The sequence below is a fragment of the Xiphias gladius genome, chromosome 5, assembly GCF_016859285.1.
Source record: "Xiphias gladius isolate SHS-SW01 ecotype Sanya breed wild chromosome 5, ASM1685928v1, whole genome shotgun sequence".
NCBI lineage: Eukaryota > Metazoa > Chordata > Actinopteri > Istiophoriformes > Xiphiidae > Xiphias > Xiphias gladius.
In genome coordinates, this window is record NC_053404.1 from 14878190 (window position 1) to 14899227 (window position 21038).

At 38.7% G+C, this 21038-nt stretch overlaps 3 protein-coding genes across 7 annotated transcripts; 2 read left to right on the forward strand and 1 right to left on the reverse strand.

The window, feature by feature from the left end:
- On the reverse strand, window positions 1-17463 carry acad11 (acyl-CoA dehydrogenase family, member 11). The gene is given in 21 exon segments (XM_040126465.1): window positions 1-257; window positions 295-396; window positions 935-1076; window positions 1160-1412; window positions 1518-1558; window positions 2343-2424; window positions 10384-10482; window positions 12148-12273; window positions 12647-12663; window positions 12665-12720; window positions 12722-12778; window positions 13176-13256; window positions 13965-14082; window positions 14351-14454; window positions 14661-14782; window positions 14953-15094; window positions 15177-15341; window positions 15444-15605; window positions 15861-15986; window positions 16883-16982; window positions 17117-17463. Coding segments are annotated over 21 exon segments (2412 nt in total). The 5' UTR covers window positions 17320-17463; the 3' UTR covers window positions 1-143.
- ackr4b (atypical chemokine receptor 4b) lies at window positions 3537-7421 on the forward strand. The gene is made up of 2 exons (XM_040126464.1): window positions 3537-3687; window positions 5712-7421. The coding sequence occupies exon 2, from the start codon at window positions 5719-5721 to the stop codon at window positions 6823-6825; it is 1107 nt and encodes a 368-aa protein (XP_039982398.1). The 5' UTR covers window positions 3537-3687; window positions 5712-5718; the 3' UTR covers window positions 6826-7421.
- On the forward strand, window positions 16945-20999 carry uba5 (ubiquitin-like modifier activating enzyme 5). Of its 5 annotated transcripts, XM_040126461.1 has the most exons (14): window positions 16945-16961; window positions 17211-17257; window positions 17669-17807; window positions 17954-17999; window positions 18462-18551; window positions 18659-18768; window positions 18860-18946; window positions 19038-19122; window positions 19249-19353; window positions 19504-19631; window positions 19711-19846; window positions 20007-20082; window positions 20206-20312; window positions 20691-20999. In XM_040126461.1, the coding sequence occupies exons 3-14, from the start codon at window positions 17773-17775 to the stop codon at window positions 20766-20768; spliced, it is 1083 nt and encodes a 360-aa protein (XP_039982395.1). In that variant the 5' UTR covers window positions 16945-16961; window positions 17211-17257; window positions 17669-17772; the 3' UTR covers window positions 20769-20999. The 5 variants fall into 5 exon arrangements, with proteins under 5 accessions (XP_039982395.1, XP_039982394.1, XP_039982396.1 ...); XM_040126460.1 differs by lacking the exon at window positions 16945-16961 and having other exon boundaries at window positions 16968-17257; XM_040126462.1 differs by lacking the exons at window positions 16945-16961; window positions 17211-17257 and adding an exon at window positions 17366-17477.
- The last annotated feature ends 39 nt before the right edge of the window (window positions 21000-21038 follow it).

Genomic DNA, 21038 nt, shown 5'->3' on the forward strand with positions numbered 1-21038 from the left:
TATAATGTTGTGACATTCAGAAACTGTCCTTAATTTTCATTGTGTATTTTGGTAACACTTATTTTGTTATGGCAAAAATGTGACTGACAGTCTGAGCAGGGCAATGTAATAGTATTTGCAATTTAGTGAAGCTGGTTTGACGGTTACTTTACAGTTTGGCCTGTGGGTTCTTTCTGATCCCTCAGTTCTAAATGAGCAGTGGAGAAGAGGTGCACCTCATCTGGTCCATCAGCAATGAGCGTCCGCACATAGAAATACTTGATGTTGAATGTGGAAATATTGGTGTCAGAAAGCAGATTTATTCAATGCTTATTCTCATGTGTGTGACACACCTGCACCTCCATAAATCTGTATAGCAGAGGTCATCCTGGCTGCTGCCACTTCGATCATAGCAGTCTTAACAAGTAGACCAGTAAAACAGCTAAAAACAAGAAACTAGCTGTGTCCCAAATCAGTATTATATATTAAATCAAAACAGGTTAAGCATATATTGTATAGTGTGGACACACTGGAAAATGACAAAGTATCCTATCAACAGTTCCTTTAAAAAAAAAAAAAAAAAACTTTTGATTTGAGAATGTACACTGTGCTCCCACAGTGCAATTTTACATTAAATGAGGGAGCTGCTCACAGATGCAAATAATTCAAACTAACTGAAGATAGTGGTGAAACAACTACAAAAAAAAGTAGTGACCTTTGGAAAAACGTTTTTACTGCCTAATTTTTAGGCTAAGTTGGTGGTGGCACCCTGAAGTCACACAACGACATCTGACAGGACAAGTATTTTCTGTAGGTATACAGTATGTTGACTTCTTGTATTCTAATTGCAAAAACAGTTTGCTATAAACATTAGCATGTACTGTTTACAATTAGTATATAGTGTGGAATTAGGACACAGGATGTGATTATATCGTGAACAGATTAACAGCGTTACCAGTTTGCGAGCAGCCCGGCTGCCCACTGTATCCAGTGCATCAGCATGTAGAGTCAACAAGCGGGTCTGTTCAGTCATGAGATGGCACCCTGCCATCCAGTGAGCAACATCGTCCTAGACACACAGATAACACACATACTTACTCATATTTATCTATAAAATCTGTCCACTAGGTGTCCACAGCAGGAAAGAGTTCAGCATATGCTACCACAGCCCTGAAATTACAGTTGGAGGAATCTCTGGGTAGATGTTGACTCACATGTTGGTACTGGCAGCTCCAGTGCCAACTCTGCCAGGCCAACAGCACTCATACAGCGGTACAGCCTGCCAGGCCCCAGGCAACCCTGGGCAATCTCAAATCCCCTGCCCTCTCCTGGAAATGAATGCACAGTGGGAAGGAACCCAGATACATAACAGAGACCATTACCATGAATAATCACAGAGGAGAGAAATCAGAATTATAAATTATATTTCTGTCCTTTTGACCCCATAAGGAAAGATAAGGATCATATATTTCTATGGCTTTATAGCTGTAACATGCTTCTTAAGAAGGAAACAAACACAAAGCAATACAGAGTCTTACCAAGAATGTTGGGTATGAGGATCATACCGTGTTGGCCATGCCTAAGAAACAAATTTATAACCAAAACTTTAAAGTAATAATAAATAATACTTTTCACTTTTTTTGTTAAATCTGCAATTCCACAATAACTATTCTGACCATGTTTTTTATACTGCTCTAAAAATGACACATTTTTCAGCAACCATTGCAGGTGAGAACTTTCAGCCCTAACTTATTTCACTCTCTTTGGAAAGCGGTTGGGTGTGTGTTATTTAACACTGCTGAGGCAACAATGAATGACAAAGTGTATTACACATCTTGGGTGTGTGTTTTTTGTTAGTTTTTCCATTATCATCCTAAACGCTTTTAACGGATAAAGATCAGTGCCAACAACCTGTCAGCCACAACATTTAACTGACAAGCATCTAGAAGATTAAATTGATACATTTTTCTGCCTTGTGATACAAACTTCAAACTGAAACACTAGGCAGTGTTATTAAAATCCAAGGGCATGCTAGGAAGTACACCCTGTCCCTAAGCAAAGTCCATTTCCATTATAATAGTAGCACAGAGGAAGTTTAGTGGGAGAAATAGCCTCCTAAGTAAAGTGGAAAGATAAACAAACACGCACAGAATCATTTAAATATCAAAAAAATTATATAAAAACCAGAGGAGGACTTCTTTGGTAGAATTGGAATATTGCTTACATAAATCCTGGAAGGATAAAACCTGTGGTTAAAGTCAAGACATTAGAAGCCTGAACTCCTGCACAAATACAAGAAGAATCTTTCTTACAATCCCAAACACCAGAGGAAACAAACATGCAAATATTCTTCACCACATGACTGTTCTACTGATCTGCTGCTAACATCCTGAGAACTGCTCCTGCAAATCACAATGGCCACTTTGCATTGGGGATTGCCAGTACCTGCAGAGAACAGTCAGAAATTGTGTGATTCATTTGTATACATGTCTTGTTGCTCTCCAGTAGTATAAAAAACACCGGGACAACCAACTTTTCACAGCATGACAGTCTGTCCTTTCCATGACCAGAGTTTAGTCAGAAACTGACTGGGAAGTGCCAAACATGGATGGAGGTAGTGACAGATTGATGGGAGAGAGTGGCCAGCCGAGGCAGCCACAAGTTGATTCACATTTTGGAGTTGGATTCTTTTACAAATAGTAACTTTCAGTTTGTCGTTAAGAAGATCTTGTTTGTTGGAAAAATTAACTTGAGTAATTTCTGGAAAAAATATTCTTTTATGGCTGCAAAAACATATAAACACTGTACAAAACTCCCACTGCAGGCCAATGTCAGATAGGAATTGTATAAATCAGTTTTACATGGTATTACACAAAGAAGATAAAGTGGAAAAGAGGTGTAAAATATCTGATAACCAGATAGCTGCAGCGCACAGAGTAACACTGGCCAAATGCAGAATACTTTGGAATTTCCCTGGTTGGGAGTTCACTTTCAGACTAGACAGACATGACAAACAGAAGAACAGTTTTCCTTATGGCCTCGGATCCCGAAGGCAGTCAGAGTGACCAATGATCTGCCTTCCTGTTTTAATTTCTGGAAAAACTGTCCCCTAAGGACAGGACATATGGCCACCAGACAGCTACAAACTCAACATCAGTTCTCTTTGAATACTCACAGAATGAGAATCACAACATTTGAACAAGTGAACACTTAAAAACACTTAAAAGAACTTCCTGAGAACATAAAATCCAAATGTTTTATGTTGTTGAATCTTTGGAAAACGTTTGTGTCAAGTATGATGTACTATGAAAACCGATACCTTTTTACTTTGACAAAAAATGTTTGACTTTCAAAGAATTTTATGGAATCATGCTTGTTTTTTTTCAGATTAAAAGTATCTAAAATTGAATAGTTCATTCCACAGGATCTTCGCTAGTGTGAGTGAGGCTGGTAAACAATGACATAACATTCCAGCACACACACACACACACGCACACACGCACTTCTATTGAGAGCTACGTGGTGAAGAGTGTGTCAGCAGTGAAGGGAGTGGGGCAAGTTGAGGCAAAGAGATTCAGTCAGTCAGTCATTTCAGTGCTGCAGTGCATGCAACTTTTCTACTCAGGATTCATCACAACTGTTTGTGTGCGATAAAAAAAGGATTAATATCCTCAACTTCACAAATCTCACTAAAGGAACAGACACAAGGTAAGAAAATATTTAAAAAATTTAAGACTTTACTCAATATTTTGTTCACTTTAGACAGTCAAAGTCCTGGATATTTTATGACTTTATTATAACCATGGTGAGATGATGATAACAGCTAAATTTACCCTGTTGAATTAGATTTGCTCATTTGTGTTAGTCTCCTTAATGTTTTGTAAAAAGTTTGTTTTCTGATCAGTAACACAGCCAAAGTACATCATTATTACTATAAGCACTATTAATTTAGATTATACCTCAGCTGCCAAAAGAAATGCCACTTTGATTGTGATTTTGCTTAGATCTTGTTAACCTTTTTTGATAAAACAAATTAAATAAACAATCTATCATCCAAATTTAAAGAAAAATGTCACCCCACTACTAAAATCTACTACATCTAAACTGACTGAAAGGGGCTTTCAATACATAAAATAACTCTTTCAGCTAAATATATCATTACTATATTTTTCCAGTGTTGTTAAAGGTTTGTTTACATCTGTATTGTTTGTACATGAAGCAGTGAAATAGGGCTGTATTTCCAATTATCATCACTTAACAAACCAACCAATTTTAAATCAGTATATTTAACTACTAAATCACACATCCAAATTTATTTTCATTTATGTGGTCAAACAATGAATTCGGCCTTCTTTCTTTATTTAATTTGACCGAATAACCCAAATAAACACTATCAAAACATAAAGACTTCTATTAACCTATTATGCCCCCCTTATATGAAGCACAGCTGTTGACAGCAGTGGAATTCTAGAAAAAATTATGTATTCTAATGAACATCTGCTTCAGAAATCCTGCTCCTCCCATTCGGGAGATCGTGGCTCATTATATAACAAATCTGAAAAATTTTCATAAAATAACTGTTTCCCATCTTAGTACCAAGTATAATTTGCCAAAATGTTTCTGAGATGCAAAATATTTTTTGCATAACATCTTGGTTTTCGGCCACGAATGATATCGTCAGTCAAGTAATGTGTTTTGCAGTTTCCTAAATTCCATTTGTTTGTGAATTGGATAGAATAAAAAATATATGAAAGTAATATCTACATGAACAAAGGGTAATTATTAATTTCAACTCAGTTTGATCATGGTGTTCCTAAAGGGATTGTTAAGATATTTTTCCAATGAGAATTATTGTTTTTGATCAGAAACAGTAGGAGTCAACATGCTCACATACACAGAGTTCTGTATTTAAAAGTCCTCAGTAGACACGAAATCTGCATCTGGAATGAAGAACTGCGGAGGGGATGTTTACAACATATTGAGTCTGGATGAAAGTCTCACTTCAATGGGGCATCCTGTTGAACCAGCACATACAGTAAAAGCAACAGCCTGGATTTGAACCTAGCAAGAGACCTTTGTTTCACTTGTGTGTCATCCTCATCTCTCCCTCCACATATTTACTGTCATTCTTGACTTAACTGTCTCCTACAGGCTAAATGCCATTAATTATTAAAAGAAAGAAAAGAAATTGGAGTTGTATACATGAGCCACTGTGTTCAGTGATCAGATAAGGTAAACTGCAAATAAGGTAAACCAAAAGCTGCCATTTCTGAAGTCTGCAGATCGCTCATTAACCAACAGAATGCAAACTAACTGAATTCAAAAGGTGATTAGAGGTTCTGCAAGTCTCTTGTCTGCTTTTTTCCCTCAGAGCTGTGTTCATTAGGGTTATTCACACCCACACAAACAGACAGACAGGGCTTAGGCCATTAGGGAAATCATGCATGAGAGATTCCTTTGACTTAGAATACAGAAATAATTCCTCTTTCCTGTTTCCAAGGTAAAGGAGCTCATGGTTTAGACTGTTCTTTTTCTGCTAGAAAAAAAAACAAAAAAACAAAAAACAAAACAAAACACAGAAATTACACTTTTATGCAATTGATTAATTATATAGTCCATAGTGTGTATCACAACATCAGCAATCAAAAAAGGGTTAAGTGAAATGTTTTCCCATTTGAAAATAATAATTTAAAAAAAATCTTCCCTAAACTCTACTCTTTTTTTCTATACAGCAAAAAAATGGAAGATTTCGATTATCAGGACTCCAGCTTAAATGACAGTTACGATTACAATTACGAACATAGTGTCTGTGACAAAGAGGAAGTGCGCTCTTTTGCCAGTGTCTTCCTCCCAGTCATCTATGCCCTGGCTCTAGTGGTTGGTCTGGCTGGGAATACCCTGGTAGTGGTGGTCTACGCATCACGGTTGCGACTAAGAACACTGACCGATGTGTGCATCCTTAACCTTGCCATTTCGGATCTTTTGCTTCTCTCCACCCTGCCCTTCTGGGCGGCTGATGCCATCCATGGCTGGAAGTTGGGTTCGGCAGCCTGCAAGCTCACCTCCTTCCTCTACAGTACCAACTTCAGCTGCGGCATGCTGCTCCTGGTGTGTATCAGTGTGGATCGCTACCGTGCTGTAGCTCAAACTCCAACAAGCAGGACTGGAACAGGTGCTCGGGTACGGAGACAATGGCTCCTCGTGTGTGTGGTGTTGTGGGCTGTAGCCAGCTTTCTTGGCCTTCCCGAACTCATCTTCTCCACAGTGAAACACGCACATAACAGGATGGCCTGTGTAGCCGTCTACCCACTCAGCATGGCCCGACCTGCAAAAGCTGCCCTGGAGCTGCTGGAAGTAACCCTTAGATTCTTGCTACCTTTCTTGGTCATGGTGGTGTGCTACTGCTGGATAGGACGGGCACTGAGCTGGGCAGCTGGGGTGCGGAGATACCGGAAGTGGCGCGCCCTACGAGTCCTGCTGGCTGTGGTGGCCATATTCCTGCTCACCCAGCTGCCCTACAACGTGGTCAAGCTGTGCCGAGCAATGGATGTCATGTACATCCTTGTAACCGACTGTGATGTCAGCAAAGGCCTGGATCGCGCTCTTCAAGTGACAGAGAGCCTGGCATTGACCCATGCTTGCATTAACCCTGTCCTCTATGCCTTCATCGGATCCTCTTTCAGGGGACACGTCCTCAAGGTTGCCAAACACCTTGGAATGCGACTTAAGAGACGGCCAAGACACGTCAATGAGGAGCCGGCAGTGGAGATTTCACTCAACGCATGCACTCAAACGCAATTCCACACTGATTCAGAAGACCGAGACACAAGCACCTTTACTATTTAAGACTAAAAACATATCTATTTTCTTGTAAGCACCTATACAAAATTGTCTATCTATATATATATTTCCACATCTTTATTATCATAAAAAGGCATAGCATCAATAACCATAAATGTTACCCCACTCAAAGCGCTTTACACTACATGCCGAATTAAACCATTCATATATCGCATTCACACACATACTCACACATACTGATGGCAGAGCCATCAGGGGCAATCTTGGGTTCAGGATCTTAACCCAAGGACTCTTTGTCAGGCGGACTGGAGGAGCCAGGGATCAAACCACCTTCCCCCCGTTAGTAGACGAACCGCTCCACCTCCTGAGCCACAGCCGTCTTAATTCTTAGTGTAATAAATATATATGCACAGTGACTTTATATGCACTAAGCAAAGTATTTTGTATAAATGATGTATTTTGTTAAATAAAGCAAATATTTTCACGGACATGCATCAAACAGCGTTTGTTGCAATTAAATGCAGCTGAAACTCAAGATTTTCCAAGTACTACTCTGGTTCATCAAGACAAAACCAATTATACATTGCAGTCTCCGCTGCATCTGCATCTCATTTTATTACATCAAGTGGCTTTGGGTTTGGCTGAGGGATGGCTTGATTGCACAGTGGGCAACCCATTAAGTCAAAAAAGATTTGGCAGACAAAGACAGAATGGCAAACAATAGGAAGGACCCCTCCATACCGTCAAAGTATGAAACAACAAAGTGCCGTGCTTCTTGAAGGAGCTTCAAGTGTGAATGGTCTTTTTAATCCAATCATCTTTTTCTTTTTTTTAATGTCAATAATATGAGCTTGAAAGACTAATTGTTTTGCAGCGTAATGCATCCAAAGATCTGTGTAGTGACATAATATTTTTGTGGTATGTAACTAAAAATTGTGACTTTCATCTTTTCCCCTTTGAAATTACTCAATGCCATCATATAACATTACGCTAAAACTAATCCTAATACAGCATTTCAAATCTAGCCTCAGAGTCTTGGCCACAGTCCAAGAGGTAACAGTGCAATATTCAAACTTGATTACACTACTATAGCTATAACAGAGAGGTTTCGGATTAATTTGGTTAGACCGGTTTATAAAGACCTCTAGACACAACACAATATCATTGTTTGCCATTCTTCCATTTGTATTCAGCTTTTTTCTCTCAGCTTTGGACAAAAGCATAAGTCAAATGAATGAAATCTGCAGTACCTGTTAGGCGTCCTCTTTCCACTGTAATGCCTTACAGCTTGGATCTGTGGGAGCTGGACACTACAATACACAAAATAGGTCTGTCTGACTAGAGAGACAAAAGTTTAGGCTAAGATCTTAATAGTCTCCAAGCAGAGGGATGATCGGGTACCGGTAATAAAAGTATTAAGTTGCATGTCACAAGACTAAATAAGAAACACAGATGTTCTACATCTTGTGTGACCCTCACTTATTTGTGTATCAACTTGCCATTATTAAACTCTGCATTTACTGTCTGCATTTCATTTGAATTCATTTTGGTATGGCCAAGATGTACATCATGCTTTTCTTAAACAGTAAATGATCAAGTATTCATTGGCAGGCAGTACATGGCTCAACATTGAACTATAACATCAAATCATGATGTTTTACTTGATTTTAACTTAGCCTGACGAAAGCCAAAAGTGTAATGACTAGTATGATGATTCCATTCCAATAGCAACTACTAATAATGTTAAACATGTTTACATCGTCTGTGCTTCAGTATCAGTGTGCGTGTGTATGTGTGTGTGTGTGTGTGTGTGTGTGTGTCAATACAAACGCCTATGGCTTAAAGATAAAAGATTGAAAGTCTGGGAACAATTTGAGTATATCATCATGGGACAGTCTTGTAGCTTCCAGACCACAGAGCTGCACTGGGAACATCAATAAACCCTCTCATCTCGCTGCTCAGAGTTTGCCACAAGAAAAAAGAAAAGCAAAGAAAAAAACTGCATCATTCTTTAGAGCAGTTGGATTATAGGCAACATTTTTCTTTTCAGTAGATAAACTTGCTGGAAATATAGGCCTAAATTAAGGAAGGTTATTTCATGAAAAGTAGCAGTCATTCAGAGAGAGTTACTACAACCTAATGCGGGAACTGCTGTGTAATTATCATAATGAAATACAGCACAGAAACCACAGATTTCTGTTTCTCTGTGTGAGAACCTACTGTACAAATATAAACAAATCCACAGATCCTCCTTTAGGGGACACTTTGTGAGGGTTGCCATGTGCCTTGGACAGCGTATTGGGAAACAACAGTAACGTAATTTCAATAATAAAACATTGTCTAGTTTTAGTTTCCCTTTGTTTTGTAATTGAAGCTGGATTGAGTGTCTTGACAACATGACTCACTGCAAAAGCACCACACCATCCAATTTCCACTCTGGAAGAATATGGTTTGACACAAAGGCAATCACGGGTCACATTAAGTATGAAAGGGCCATCAACACATCAGCATTTTTTTCCCTAACAGAGATATATTCATGCTGGCAGACACTATTCACATAACTGTAGAAGATTTTTTTCTACTGATTTAAATTTTAAACATCCAGAAAAGAGAGAATCATTCAGAAGAGACTAAGTATGGACCTAAAGTATGACAGACAGACCGTGCACTTCATGAAGACATTCATTTTAGAATGGAAATTCTATTAATTTTTCAGCACACCACAGCAGTGTACGTTTTCAATGACAAGAAGAAATTCTGTTTTCCATTAGACTGGGAGTTAATACCTCAGACCACATCTGTTTCAGAGGAAACACGAGGAATCTTTTTCAAGTCACAGTGACGGGAGAGTTGCACGATAAACATGTAAGAAGACTACCATGAGCTTTAAATATTTAAGCAATAGCTGTCAATTTAATCCTAAATATTTAAGGCTTAATTTTACAATGGTGACTTTACTTGTGAATTTGCAGAGTGCTCCTCGACATCAAATTGTGTTGTTTGGTCATTTTAACAGGATAGTATGAACCAGAATAACTCATAGAGCCAGTCAGAGGTCTCAGAGACTCAAACGACTCACATGTTAGTTGTAATGTCCAGGGAACAAACACATTGAATTTGTGAACACAATCAATTCAGTGAAGTATCAAAGGTCGGATGATCTATAGATTTATGGATACATTTACATTTATTTTTAAGGGCATTTCGCTGTCTTTTTCCTCTTGAATCACTTACAATACTCATCAGTTAGAGGCAAAATGTCAACTGTACACTTACCTCTGTATTGCTTTGTTACATCATCTTGAATACATACTATAAACCCATCTCTTTCTGAAAAAAGCTCTTGAGTACGTAAAGAACTATACCCTTCTCAGTTTTACTTTTTAAAAATATTCTTTGGTTTAAGGGGACTTGCCACACAAAATACTTTAAAGCAAACGGAACAAGGCATACATAAAATGACTTGTCATTGTTTACTAAGTCTAAGATCTCTAACTGAATGTTTGGATCTAAATGGACCAGAAAAAACTTTTCAGTGTTCTTGGTTGTGTAAAGTATGTTTTTTCCCCCTGATATAACGAATAGAAATAGAAACAGACATACCAGTGATCCACCATTTCTTGCCATTTATGACGTAGTGGTCGGCATCCCTATGAAGAGTGTACTCCATTTTGGTTGCATCACTGGAAGCCACATCATGCTCTGGGGATCACAGGTTAAAACTCATCTTAAAACTCACAAAATATAAATTTCATACCAAATAACATATAAGAAGAAATGAGACTCAGTCTCTAACAATTTGTAGTCCCCCGTCTATGCTTTATGTTCTTTCTTTTCCAAAATTCTGAATCCCTGCTTATACAACACGAAGAGTGGTTAATTTGAATAGAGCACTCACACCATTTTTATACTCTAACTGTACAGCAGATGACTCCTCATTAAGCACAAGATGAAGGTTCCTGTTCCTTCCCATCTAGTGTAGTAAAATCGACCAAACTGCACACACAAAAACATGCCCAAAACACTGCTAACCACCATCTGTGTTTTTGAGAACCATGGGGAGGTTCACACCCACTGGAATAAATGCTGGCATGCTGCTAGTTCCAAGCAGTCTGGAAACCAAATTGGAGAGAAACAGGGAGAAATTACTCATAATGAGCTAGTGTTTGCTGTTTGAATTTTCAAACAAACCTTTTACACAGCTGGTAGCAACCGTGCCGTGTGTAACATGGCTATTTTAGGACATCATCACTGAAACATTAAAAATATTTAAAAAATGTATATATATTTTGAGGACCCACCCTAAGTTACCTAGTAACTGCTAAAGTAAAATATTTAATTTTCTTAAATTATACTTGGACTTACACTTTCATCACCCATATGTCTACTGACTCTAGGGTTTCAGTAGGTGCTTTCTTGTGTATGATTTAATAAACTTTTATCCATTAAAAAAAAAAAAAAAAAAACTTGTCCCTAGGATGTACCACAGCACTTAGTTTGGTCTGCTAAGGGTAACAAATGACTCACTGTTGTCCGTAGATGCTGGAAACTGTTCCTTTTTAATTCTATTGGACCTTTCTGCTACCTCTGATTACTATCAGTTCTGAAATGTCCCTACTGATACAGCCAGTTCTCTGAGGTCTCTGTCCTCAAATCTCAGTTCACATGCCAGAAATCAAAGTATCATCTTTGACTCTGCGTTGAAGTTTGACAAAGAAATTCTGTCATTACTTCTTTCTGGCAGTAGCTTTTCCCACAAAAGGTTGAAAGCAAAAATAAAACCCTTTCTTTCGTTGGAAATCAGAAGAAAGTTTAACATACTTTTATTATCTCACATCCCGACTACTGCAACCCCCTTTACGTCTGGTAAGTCAATCTTCCTTGTCTAAAAGTGATTTTGAGATAATCTTATTTGTTTTTTCTTCTCTGCATGGTTTAGCACCAGCCTATATCGCCAGTCTCTTCAGCCCATATTCTATATCCAAGACCCCTCAGATTCTCTGAACAGTTACTTCTCTATGTTCCTCATTGCCAATCAAAATCCAAATGTCACCAAGCTTTGACCTTACTGTTACACTGTTACTTCCCCATTTATCACCACTCTTAAATCATGGCTTAAGTACCACGTTTATAAAACTGCCTTTGAATCCCCTTAAATTTTATTGTCATGATAAAATTGTTTTAAATGTATCTGATACGGTTATTTATCTATTTACTTTAGTTTTATTTTAATTATTTAGCTGTATCAAAATTTTTCTTTGTAAAGCCCTTTGGTCAACTAATGATGTCTTTAAATGTGCTCTATAAAAACAAATTTAACTTGACTTGGAAAGCAGTGACCCCTTGACACAAAGGGTGCGTCTTTACATGATGTAGGTGAAATATCTGTCATACAGAAACAGGAGCGGATCTCTGCTCTGAGTAGAGGCTCCAGCCATTCACTTTTCTGTTCATTGCTGCCAAACATGTGCAACACCTCCACATTTCCTGTGTCTATTGAGAAACATCATATTATACACTGTCTTCCAGCTAAATTTGGAAAATAATAGGCTATCCAGGACTTTAATCATACTCTTTATACTCATCTTAAAAATATGTAAGGGCCAATTTTGTAGATTTTTATGCTTTAATTCAGATGTTTGGAAACATGTACGGTTGTAAAAAAACAAGCCTGAAAAGTTGACATTTTGAGAAGATTCTGACCGATTACAGAGGATGTTATCCAGAACAGGAGAAGATATAATCTATGTTGTATATACAAAGATCAAATTAATAAGTATAATCATGTGACTGACAAAATAGAGCCATAATATTGTCCATGGCCTCTAAATGATTTCAAAATCTGACACCATAAAGGATGTACTACCAGGAGCCTGGCAGTTCAGGGGCGGAGAGGCAGCATCCAGTTTCCTCTGCAATATAGGCATAAGCCAACTGACTTGAGACCACTGACTGCAGGCAGGAATAGGTTCCAAAGCACTGCCTCCCTGGCTTTTACCTGGACACACAGATACATGCTATTATACAGAGTATCTGTGTGCACAAACTAAACACTTCTTTTAAAGCAGACCTTAGTATTGACAAGCAGAGCTCAAGCAGCTGGAGCAGATGAACACATTAATTTAAACAAAATAATAATTTTGTTGAATTTAAACTGTTAATGATGGATTGTAGTGTGTGGCAGACTCAAAACAGAGTTGCAGTGTTTAGACAGGATTTAAATAAATTTTGCCCTTGAACCTGCTGGACTGATAGTAGACTTTTACTTTGCTCTCTAACACTCTATTGTGCTTTGTCGTATACTGGTAATATTTTTGTTAGGTCCCTGTGGAAAAAGAAGGAACTGCGGTTTCTAAGTTAAAGACAAATAAAGATACAATATTGTACTTATATACCTTTAGATCCTCTATTATTTGGGGGGGGGGGTGCCACCTCTGTGAAGACTGAGCGTGTTTGGAGTAGTACTCTGTACCTTCCTGTAGATGCAGGAATGCTATTGCATGGCTTTTATCAGTGGCAGCCTGCACCATAAAATAAGAAAAACATAGAGATATATCCTCATCTTTACAATAAGTTAATTGGATATTTCTGGAGCTATTTCTACAGGAGAAAAGAAATTGTAGTCCTATAACTGTGGTACTTTCTCTGCCCATTTCTTTCAAAAATAAAAGCCATCTCCAAACTGCATTAAGAATGCTACAGATGGGCGGCAAATTAAAGGAAAACCCGAATAAATGAGTGGAGAAACATAGCAAATGCAGATGCCTACGCTCAGGGCACGAGGGGTCACTGAATGGTTTGATGAGTACGAAAATGATGTGAATCATATGCTATGACCTTCGCAGTCACCTCACCTCAACCCAACTGAAAACCTATGAGAGATTTTGGACTGACGTTTCAGACAGCTGCTCTGGTGCCAAGTGGTGGCCCAACACCTTACCAAGACACTTCATGGTGGTTTTTGCCTTTAATTTGTCACCCTTCTGTATGTTGTCCAGGCAAAGAGATTATTCCATGTGGAATATAATTTATGTAATCAACAGACTCACTGTTTTCTCGCTCAAATTAATCAGTCCTAATTGTATGAATGAACCTCTGTGCTCTGCCAAATCCTTTCATGTCCTAGATAAAATTCCATCTGGGCAAGCAAAACTCTTCTGTTCTTGGTAACACTTGGCACTGACCTCCTGAGCAGGAAGCATGTATTGTCTCATGGAGTCTTTGACCTGCTGGTGTATAGCCTGACTTTTAGCTGTCTGGAGGAACAGTCTGTCTTCTGTTGGACCTGTGAGAGACCTGGCAAGAAACACATCTAACATGTTTTTAAAAAAAAATCAATGGGGAATATCAGAAGCAGCCATTGGATGCGAAATTCCAACTGTTGCTGGCTTAAATTTATTCAGCAGGTGGAATCAATCTGTTTTCTGGCGTACATTAGCACACTGAATTTACATAATATTCTATTAATACTAGCATGTTTTGACTGTCTTAATGCTTCATATCAAACTATATTAATTCTGATATCAGTGCATTAATGCACATCAATAAAATTTTAACTGCAACCAACCTCTGTGCAAGCTGCAAGGCAACCTTAGCTGAAGGCTCTACACACTGGCTGAACTGAGCTGCACTGGGTGCACTAGCATTACCCAGTAGGTGGCGAGCATGGATTCCCTTGTAAATAAAAAAAGAGTGGGTTTCTCTGTAGTTTTTCTCTGTACATTTCAAGTAACACCGCAATAATGCCACATTTACAACTTCAAAACTATATTTTCATACGCTTAGCTATTATTTTTTACCTCCTTAAATTCCAGTGTATGTTTATCTCAAAAGGGGAAATAAGACTTGCTGCTGTACTTGACATATAAACAGGGACACACCTGGGTAATACCTGCCATTTTAAAACCAGACAAGGCCAGATAGAAATTCAGCTGTGGTAAAGCAGATGGCATTCCCTGGCACCTGCAGTAAATGGAGATCAGATCACCCACGGTTGGAATATCTGCTCAGTGGTTGGGAGACAAGACAGGAAAGGCACAGTGACAAATGGAACAGATACTTTGAACCTACACATGTATGTTTACACAAAAATATTACAAAATGTCCTTATACCCAGCCATTTTCAATGCCAGTTAATCTTGCTCAGGGTTGTTACTTGTTAGTTTTCATTACCTTCTATTTCTTTTAAGCTGCCCATTGTACCGATAATGTTGAGGCCTGTGGGCATGTAGTGAGGCATTAAGAAGTACGCCAAATCTACCAGGGGCTGCCCAGTGGTAGACAGCTCCCAGTCCAACACTGCTATCACACATGCCTAACGACATCAAACCCAATTTGTGACATAATTATTGTCAAATGCAGCAAAGTGATAAGAATAACTGTCTGAAAAATTGTACTTTTGTTGGATGGAATATCAAGTTATCCAGTCGGAAATCTCCATGGACAAGCGTGACCTCATTGTCACTGGCTGGCAAATTCTTCATCAACCAATCAGACAGTTCATTCATGGCTGCAATGCCTCTGTGGGCTGCTGTGGTGTACTGCTTAGTCCAGGTGGACACCTTTAAAGAAGGAAAGAAATTTCTCAGTGGTACAGATTTAACGATTTTTTCCAGATTAGATATAGTTATTCTTGATTCACTGAGTACTAGGTGTTATCTCACCTGTCTCTTGCAGTAGCCTGGTCTTCTACCATACCCCTCAAGGTTCAGCTATGCCAGGTCCAGTGAGTGTAGCTTTGCCAACACTTCCACTGCAGCCACATATAGAGTCGTTCTCTCTGCTGGACTTATTCCAGGGAAACAAAGATCCCTGAATATACACCCCTGGTCAATAGCAATGGATAAGAAATAGTGTTTTTTTTTTCAAAATATCTAACCTTTCATCTAATGATAGCTGACCATTATACAATACCAAAGTACATATACTAAGCTAGAGTGTGGCATAAAAGCCAGCCCATGTGAGTCCAAAATAGAGCAAAGGTCAAGCAAAAGAGCAATGGAAGATATAATAGATGAAGGGACTTATGGCTGGAGACTTCACAGTCTTGTGAAAACTGGCTCTTGGTGGCACAAATTTACCTTCACATGCTCCATCAAGTAGAACTCTGTTCCAATGACTTCAACATCAGTGCAGTGCAAGAGAGGCTGAGCCACAGGGAAACCAGCAGAGAACAGGGCCTTCTGTACCTGATACTCTCTGTCCACCTGCAAACAAAGTCACAAAGATCAACAATACCATGCCTAAATATCAGCCATATTGTAAACCTCCAGATATTATGGTAACAATTTATTTTAGGGGTCCCATAGTTCCTTAATATAATTTCCTATACAAGATATGTAACTGTTAATTCATAGGAAGGTTTCTAAAAAGAACTGTCATTTTGTATGACTTGTATAGTAATTGCAGATAATATGAAGTTGGTACACTTCTAATTCATTAATTCCAATTAATTGCTATTTTACAGAGTAGATAGTCTTTTAATCTGTGCACAGGTGGTCTGAACAAAATGTAATATTTGTGTACACAATTCAAAATGTATGTGGGGGGTGTGTCTCAAATAACATAATTAAAATTCACTTGGGTTTTAGTGGATCTCTGTCTCTCTTTAGCAGTCTTTAAGGTTTAACAGTTCTTTCAACGAAATTTATCTGAAAATCAGCTGCTGCATATGAACCTAATACAATTAACTAAACTTTCACAGAACTTTGCCTCCATTTTCCCTATGATGACTAACAAGTTTCATATTTCTTTACAGGAAACTCCCTAAAAAGTTATTATAGGGAATTATATGGGATGAATAGCATTTGTAATAATCTTTGCACTTATATTTATTAAGTTTTGCATGGTACAAGCAATGAGCTATGCCTTGATATATTGATAATTTGGCTTTCGCACAAACACATTTTTTTTTTTTTTTTTTTTCTGACTGTCCCTTTGACGTGACAAGTTTGGCCAAATAGCGTGAAGTGAATTCCTCAGTCACCCAAACCAAAGGAAGTTTCTCCCCCTGCTGGTGGAGTGACATGACACAACAGTGCTGCAGACAAATTTAGTGCTAACATTTTTAATTAACCAAAGTAATTCATTTGTTAAACCTTACCTTGTGAGCCCCTGGCAGCAGCTCACACGTGGGTTTCTTCCCTAGAACGTAGCTCTTTGACGGTTTCTGGATTAGGAAGGTTGGGTTTGACTGACCAGCACTTAAAAGACAATAATGTGTTAGCGTGTTTGCAGTAAACTAGCCTATCATGATTTGCGCAATATTAACTTTCTATTGCTTGCTCGTTTAATGTAGCTGACAAACTAGGAAACAAAACAACGCTATCCGTCTTACCTGTATTGTCTGACAATGAGTGTGTTATTATTTGACTGGGCAGACAAATGTCACTGACGTCTGCCAACACTGAATTTGTGTTGTTGTCGTACAGGAGTTGTCAGCTCTTCCACTTTCTCAGATTGGATTAGTCGTTTCCAGGTGCGTTGGTGATCATAACTTTGGCAATGTTGATATTGGTCGGACCATTCACTGATGCACATCGACGCAACGTTCTAAAAAAAAAAAACATTTTATTTAAGATGATATCTTACAGTAATTCATCGGAAATTTAAAACCTAAAGGCCATAAATAAGCCGGCGACCAGTCCTTATCTTCGAAAGACTGTTCAAATAATCCACTAAAGTAGGAACACTTTGAGGTATTTGAAGTCGTTTTCTACACGGACGTTGTTTACTGGAACACACATCCTGACGGCTGAGCTGAGTTGTGAAGACGTGTACTTTCCGTACCGATATAAACGTCTAGGTAGTTCCCCCCTTATTTATATTTGCAACAGTATATTTCGTTGATATTGTTGAGTGTTTTTTGTTTCTCTAATGGCGACGGTAGAGGAACTGAAGCTGCGGGTGAGAGAGCTGGAAAATGAGTTGATAAAGTGTAAGCAGAAGCAGTGTTCCACGGAGGATGCGCTTCAAAGACCGAAAATTGACAAAATGAGCGCTGAAGTGGTGGATTCCAACCCATACAGGTGACTTTTTATTTTATTATTTAAGCTTCTGACAGAATTTGTCTGGGCTGCTCGTAGACCTGAGAGGCGACGCCTTATGACTCACTCATCCCATATGGTGGTATTTCATAGACCACAAGCTAATCTCAGCTGTGTTTTCATTGCAGTCGTCTTATGGCTTTAAAGAGGATGGGCATCGTGGATGATTATGAGGTATGATATTTGAGGGTTGCTCGTTTTTGCAGTGCAGTACTTTATGAATTTTCGGTTGCTGCTCTAGTCCCCAGAAATTACAAGATTCTAAAAAGGAAGTACAGTAATAAAGGTATGAAAGAGCTGATACTGTTGTTGAAGCCATTACCTACTTCCAGTATTTTTCCACCAATGTCATCTGAAATTAGTACCAAAATGTATTTTAGTAGGTTTCAATGCAGGTGTTCAGGTTCTATCACATGGTATCCTTAAGGTTGTTTATTGTTTATTACAGACCATGTGACTTTTGTGCTATTAGATTTAAAATATGAACTGACATCTTTGTAGAAGATAGGAAAGTATTAATTCCACAGATGGCATAAGGTACTAAAAGTAGATTTTGATCAATAGATATTATTATTCATAGATGTCAATGGTTTTGCTTGGATTAGGATGAATACTAATCTTCAAATGTTTTTACAGAAAATCCGGACATTCACAGTAGCTGTGGTTGGTGTTGGCGGAGTAGGCAGTGTGACAGCTGAAATGCTCACAAGATGTGGCATTGGTAAGGTAATAGAAACATTTAATTACTTCATCCCCATTACCCTTATTTCCATTCATTGCGTTTGTCTGCTTGTGTGCTTACCCCTGCCCAATTTCATTTTCTGCCATCACAGTTGCTCCTCTTTGACTATGATAAAGTAGAGCTGGCCAATATGAACCGACTGTTCTTCCAACCTCACCAGGCAGGCCTCAGTAAGGTGGAAGCAGCAGAACACACTCTCAGGTATACTGTCGTTGACAGTTAATCACTTTCACTGCAAAGCAGAGGCATTTGATTTTCTTATTGTTTACATGTCACTCAATTTTCCCAACAGAAACATCAATCCAGATGTGTCATTTGAGACCCACAACTACAATATTACCACCATGGAAAACTTTACACATTTCATGGATCGCGTTAGGTGGGCATTGCTTCTCTCCAAGTTTTAGTCTCTCTCCTCTGTCCCCACAGCAGAACGGGTCTTCATAACATGTTATTCTGTGTTTTCTCAGTCATGGAGGGCTTGAAGAAGGGATGCCAGTAGATTTGGTCCTGAGCTGTGTGGACAACTTTGAGGCCAGAATGGCCATTAATACAGTAAGTTCATCATTGTTTATAAAAGAAAAAAAAGAAACACAGTTGACAGTACATTCTGTTATCCACACAGTGCTTTGTATATGTTGCTCTTACATATTTTTTAAATATTATCCTGTTTGACCTCAGGCATGTAATGAACTAGGTCAGATCTGGATGGAGTCTGGTGTCAGCGAGAACGCTGTATCAGGACACATCCAGCTCATCATTCCTGGAGAGACGGCCTGCTTTGCTGTATGTCCACACGCCACACAACAACCACACACGAGCAACAGCCTTTCTTTAATCCTCCTTATATTGTAGTCACACATTGACAATGCTTGAGCAATAAAGCTGTAGTAATAAAGTTGTAATACAGCTTTTAACAATAAAATCATCTGTTAGTGTGCTCCTCCCCTGGTGGTGGCAGCTAACATTGATGAGAAGACCCTAAAGAGGGAGGGTGTCTGTGCTGCCAGCTTACCAACAACCATGGGTGTGGTTGCAGGCATCCTGGTCCAAAATGTCCTCAAGTAAGAAAATGTCATACAGATGCCAAGAAACCTTACAACAGTAAAATCAAAGGTGTAAAGTTAATGTTTTGTCTCATAGGTATCTGCTGAAGTTTGGTACTGTCAGTTATTATCTTGGCTACAACGCCATGCAGGACTTCTTTCCCACCATGGCCATGAAAGCCAACCCCCAGTGTAACGACCGCCATTGCAGGAGACAACAGGAGGAGTACAAGGTTTGTGTGCTTGTTGTTTGTTTTCAAGTATCAGAATGTAGGATAGGATGTTTAGACAGAACAAAAGCCCAATTCGTTGCATTACAGATTCAGATATGGTGCTGTACCAGTTAGAAAGCAGGAGTTAATGCCGGCCACTTGTGTAACTTTTTCTCTTCAGAAGAAAGAAGCCGAGCGACCCAAGGAGGAAGTTGTAGAGGTAGAGGAGGAGGTTGTACACGAAGACAATGAGTGGGGTGAGCAAAAACACAACTATTCTGGCGAACAGTGTCATATCTGTAACATAGTTTGCCTAGATTCTCAATGTACAACATGTTATATTGCATCAAATGTGTATTAAGATTAACTTTGCTGTGCAGGTATTGAACTAGTATCAGAGGTGACTGACACAGAGTTACAGGCTGCATCAGGCATTGTGCCTGACCTCCCAGAAGGCATCACTGTGGCTTACACCATTCCAGCTGAGGTCAGTATTGTTCAAGACAAAAGGACTTTAAAGGACTTTCCTGGTTTTAAATGTTTGATCTCATTACATTAAAATGCTTAAGATTATTACTGACCTTTTTCTGAAGTATTCAGCATTACAAGTTTGTATACTGTGATTGCAAAGTCAAAAAAAAATTCACTGTTATAGACAACTTCTGGAAAGTTTTTAGTCTCCGATTTCATACCATACTGATGAATACTGATGATGAAACTACTGCCTGGCTGGCAAAAATCATGATGCTGTGGAAAGGAGTCTGCAGTAATGTAAAGTTTTGATTTCTTGTTGAGTGTTTTTGTTGATTAAGAGGCCCTTTCAACTAAACTGTGAAAATATTTTGTTTTCTTATGTTTGAACCAGGATACACCAAGTGGAGAGACAGTGGGGGAGACTGAGCAGAGCCTAGAGGAGTTAATGGCTCAGATGAAAAAGTTGTAATCAGCAATCTGAAGGCACATTTCTGCTTTTCAGATAAAACATGCCTTTTCTCACATGCATTTTCCATTGCTTTCTTTAATAATAAACAATCTAATGATGGCTGCTTGGGGACAAAAAAGTGAAAGCCAATTGGTGACAACCCAGAATTTATTCCTTCTAACAGCTAAAAAAGGGAAATGCATGTAAAGTGCCACTGATGGCATTACTTTAGTGAAAAAAAAAAAAAAAAAGGAGATACAGTTAAATGCGTCATTTAATGACGAACTGGGA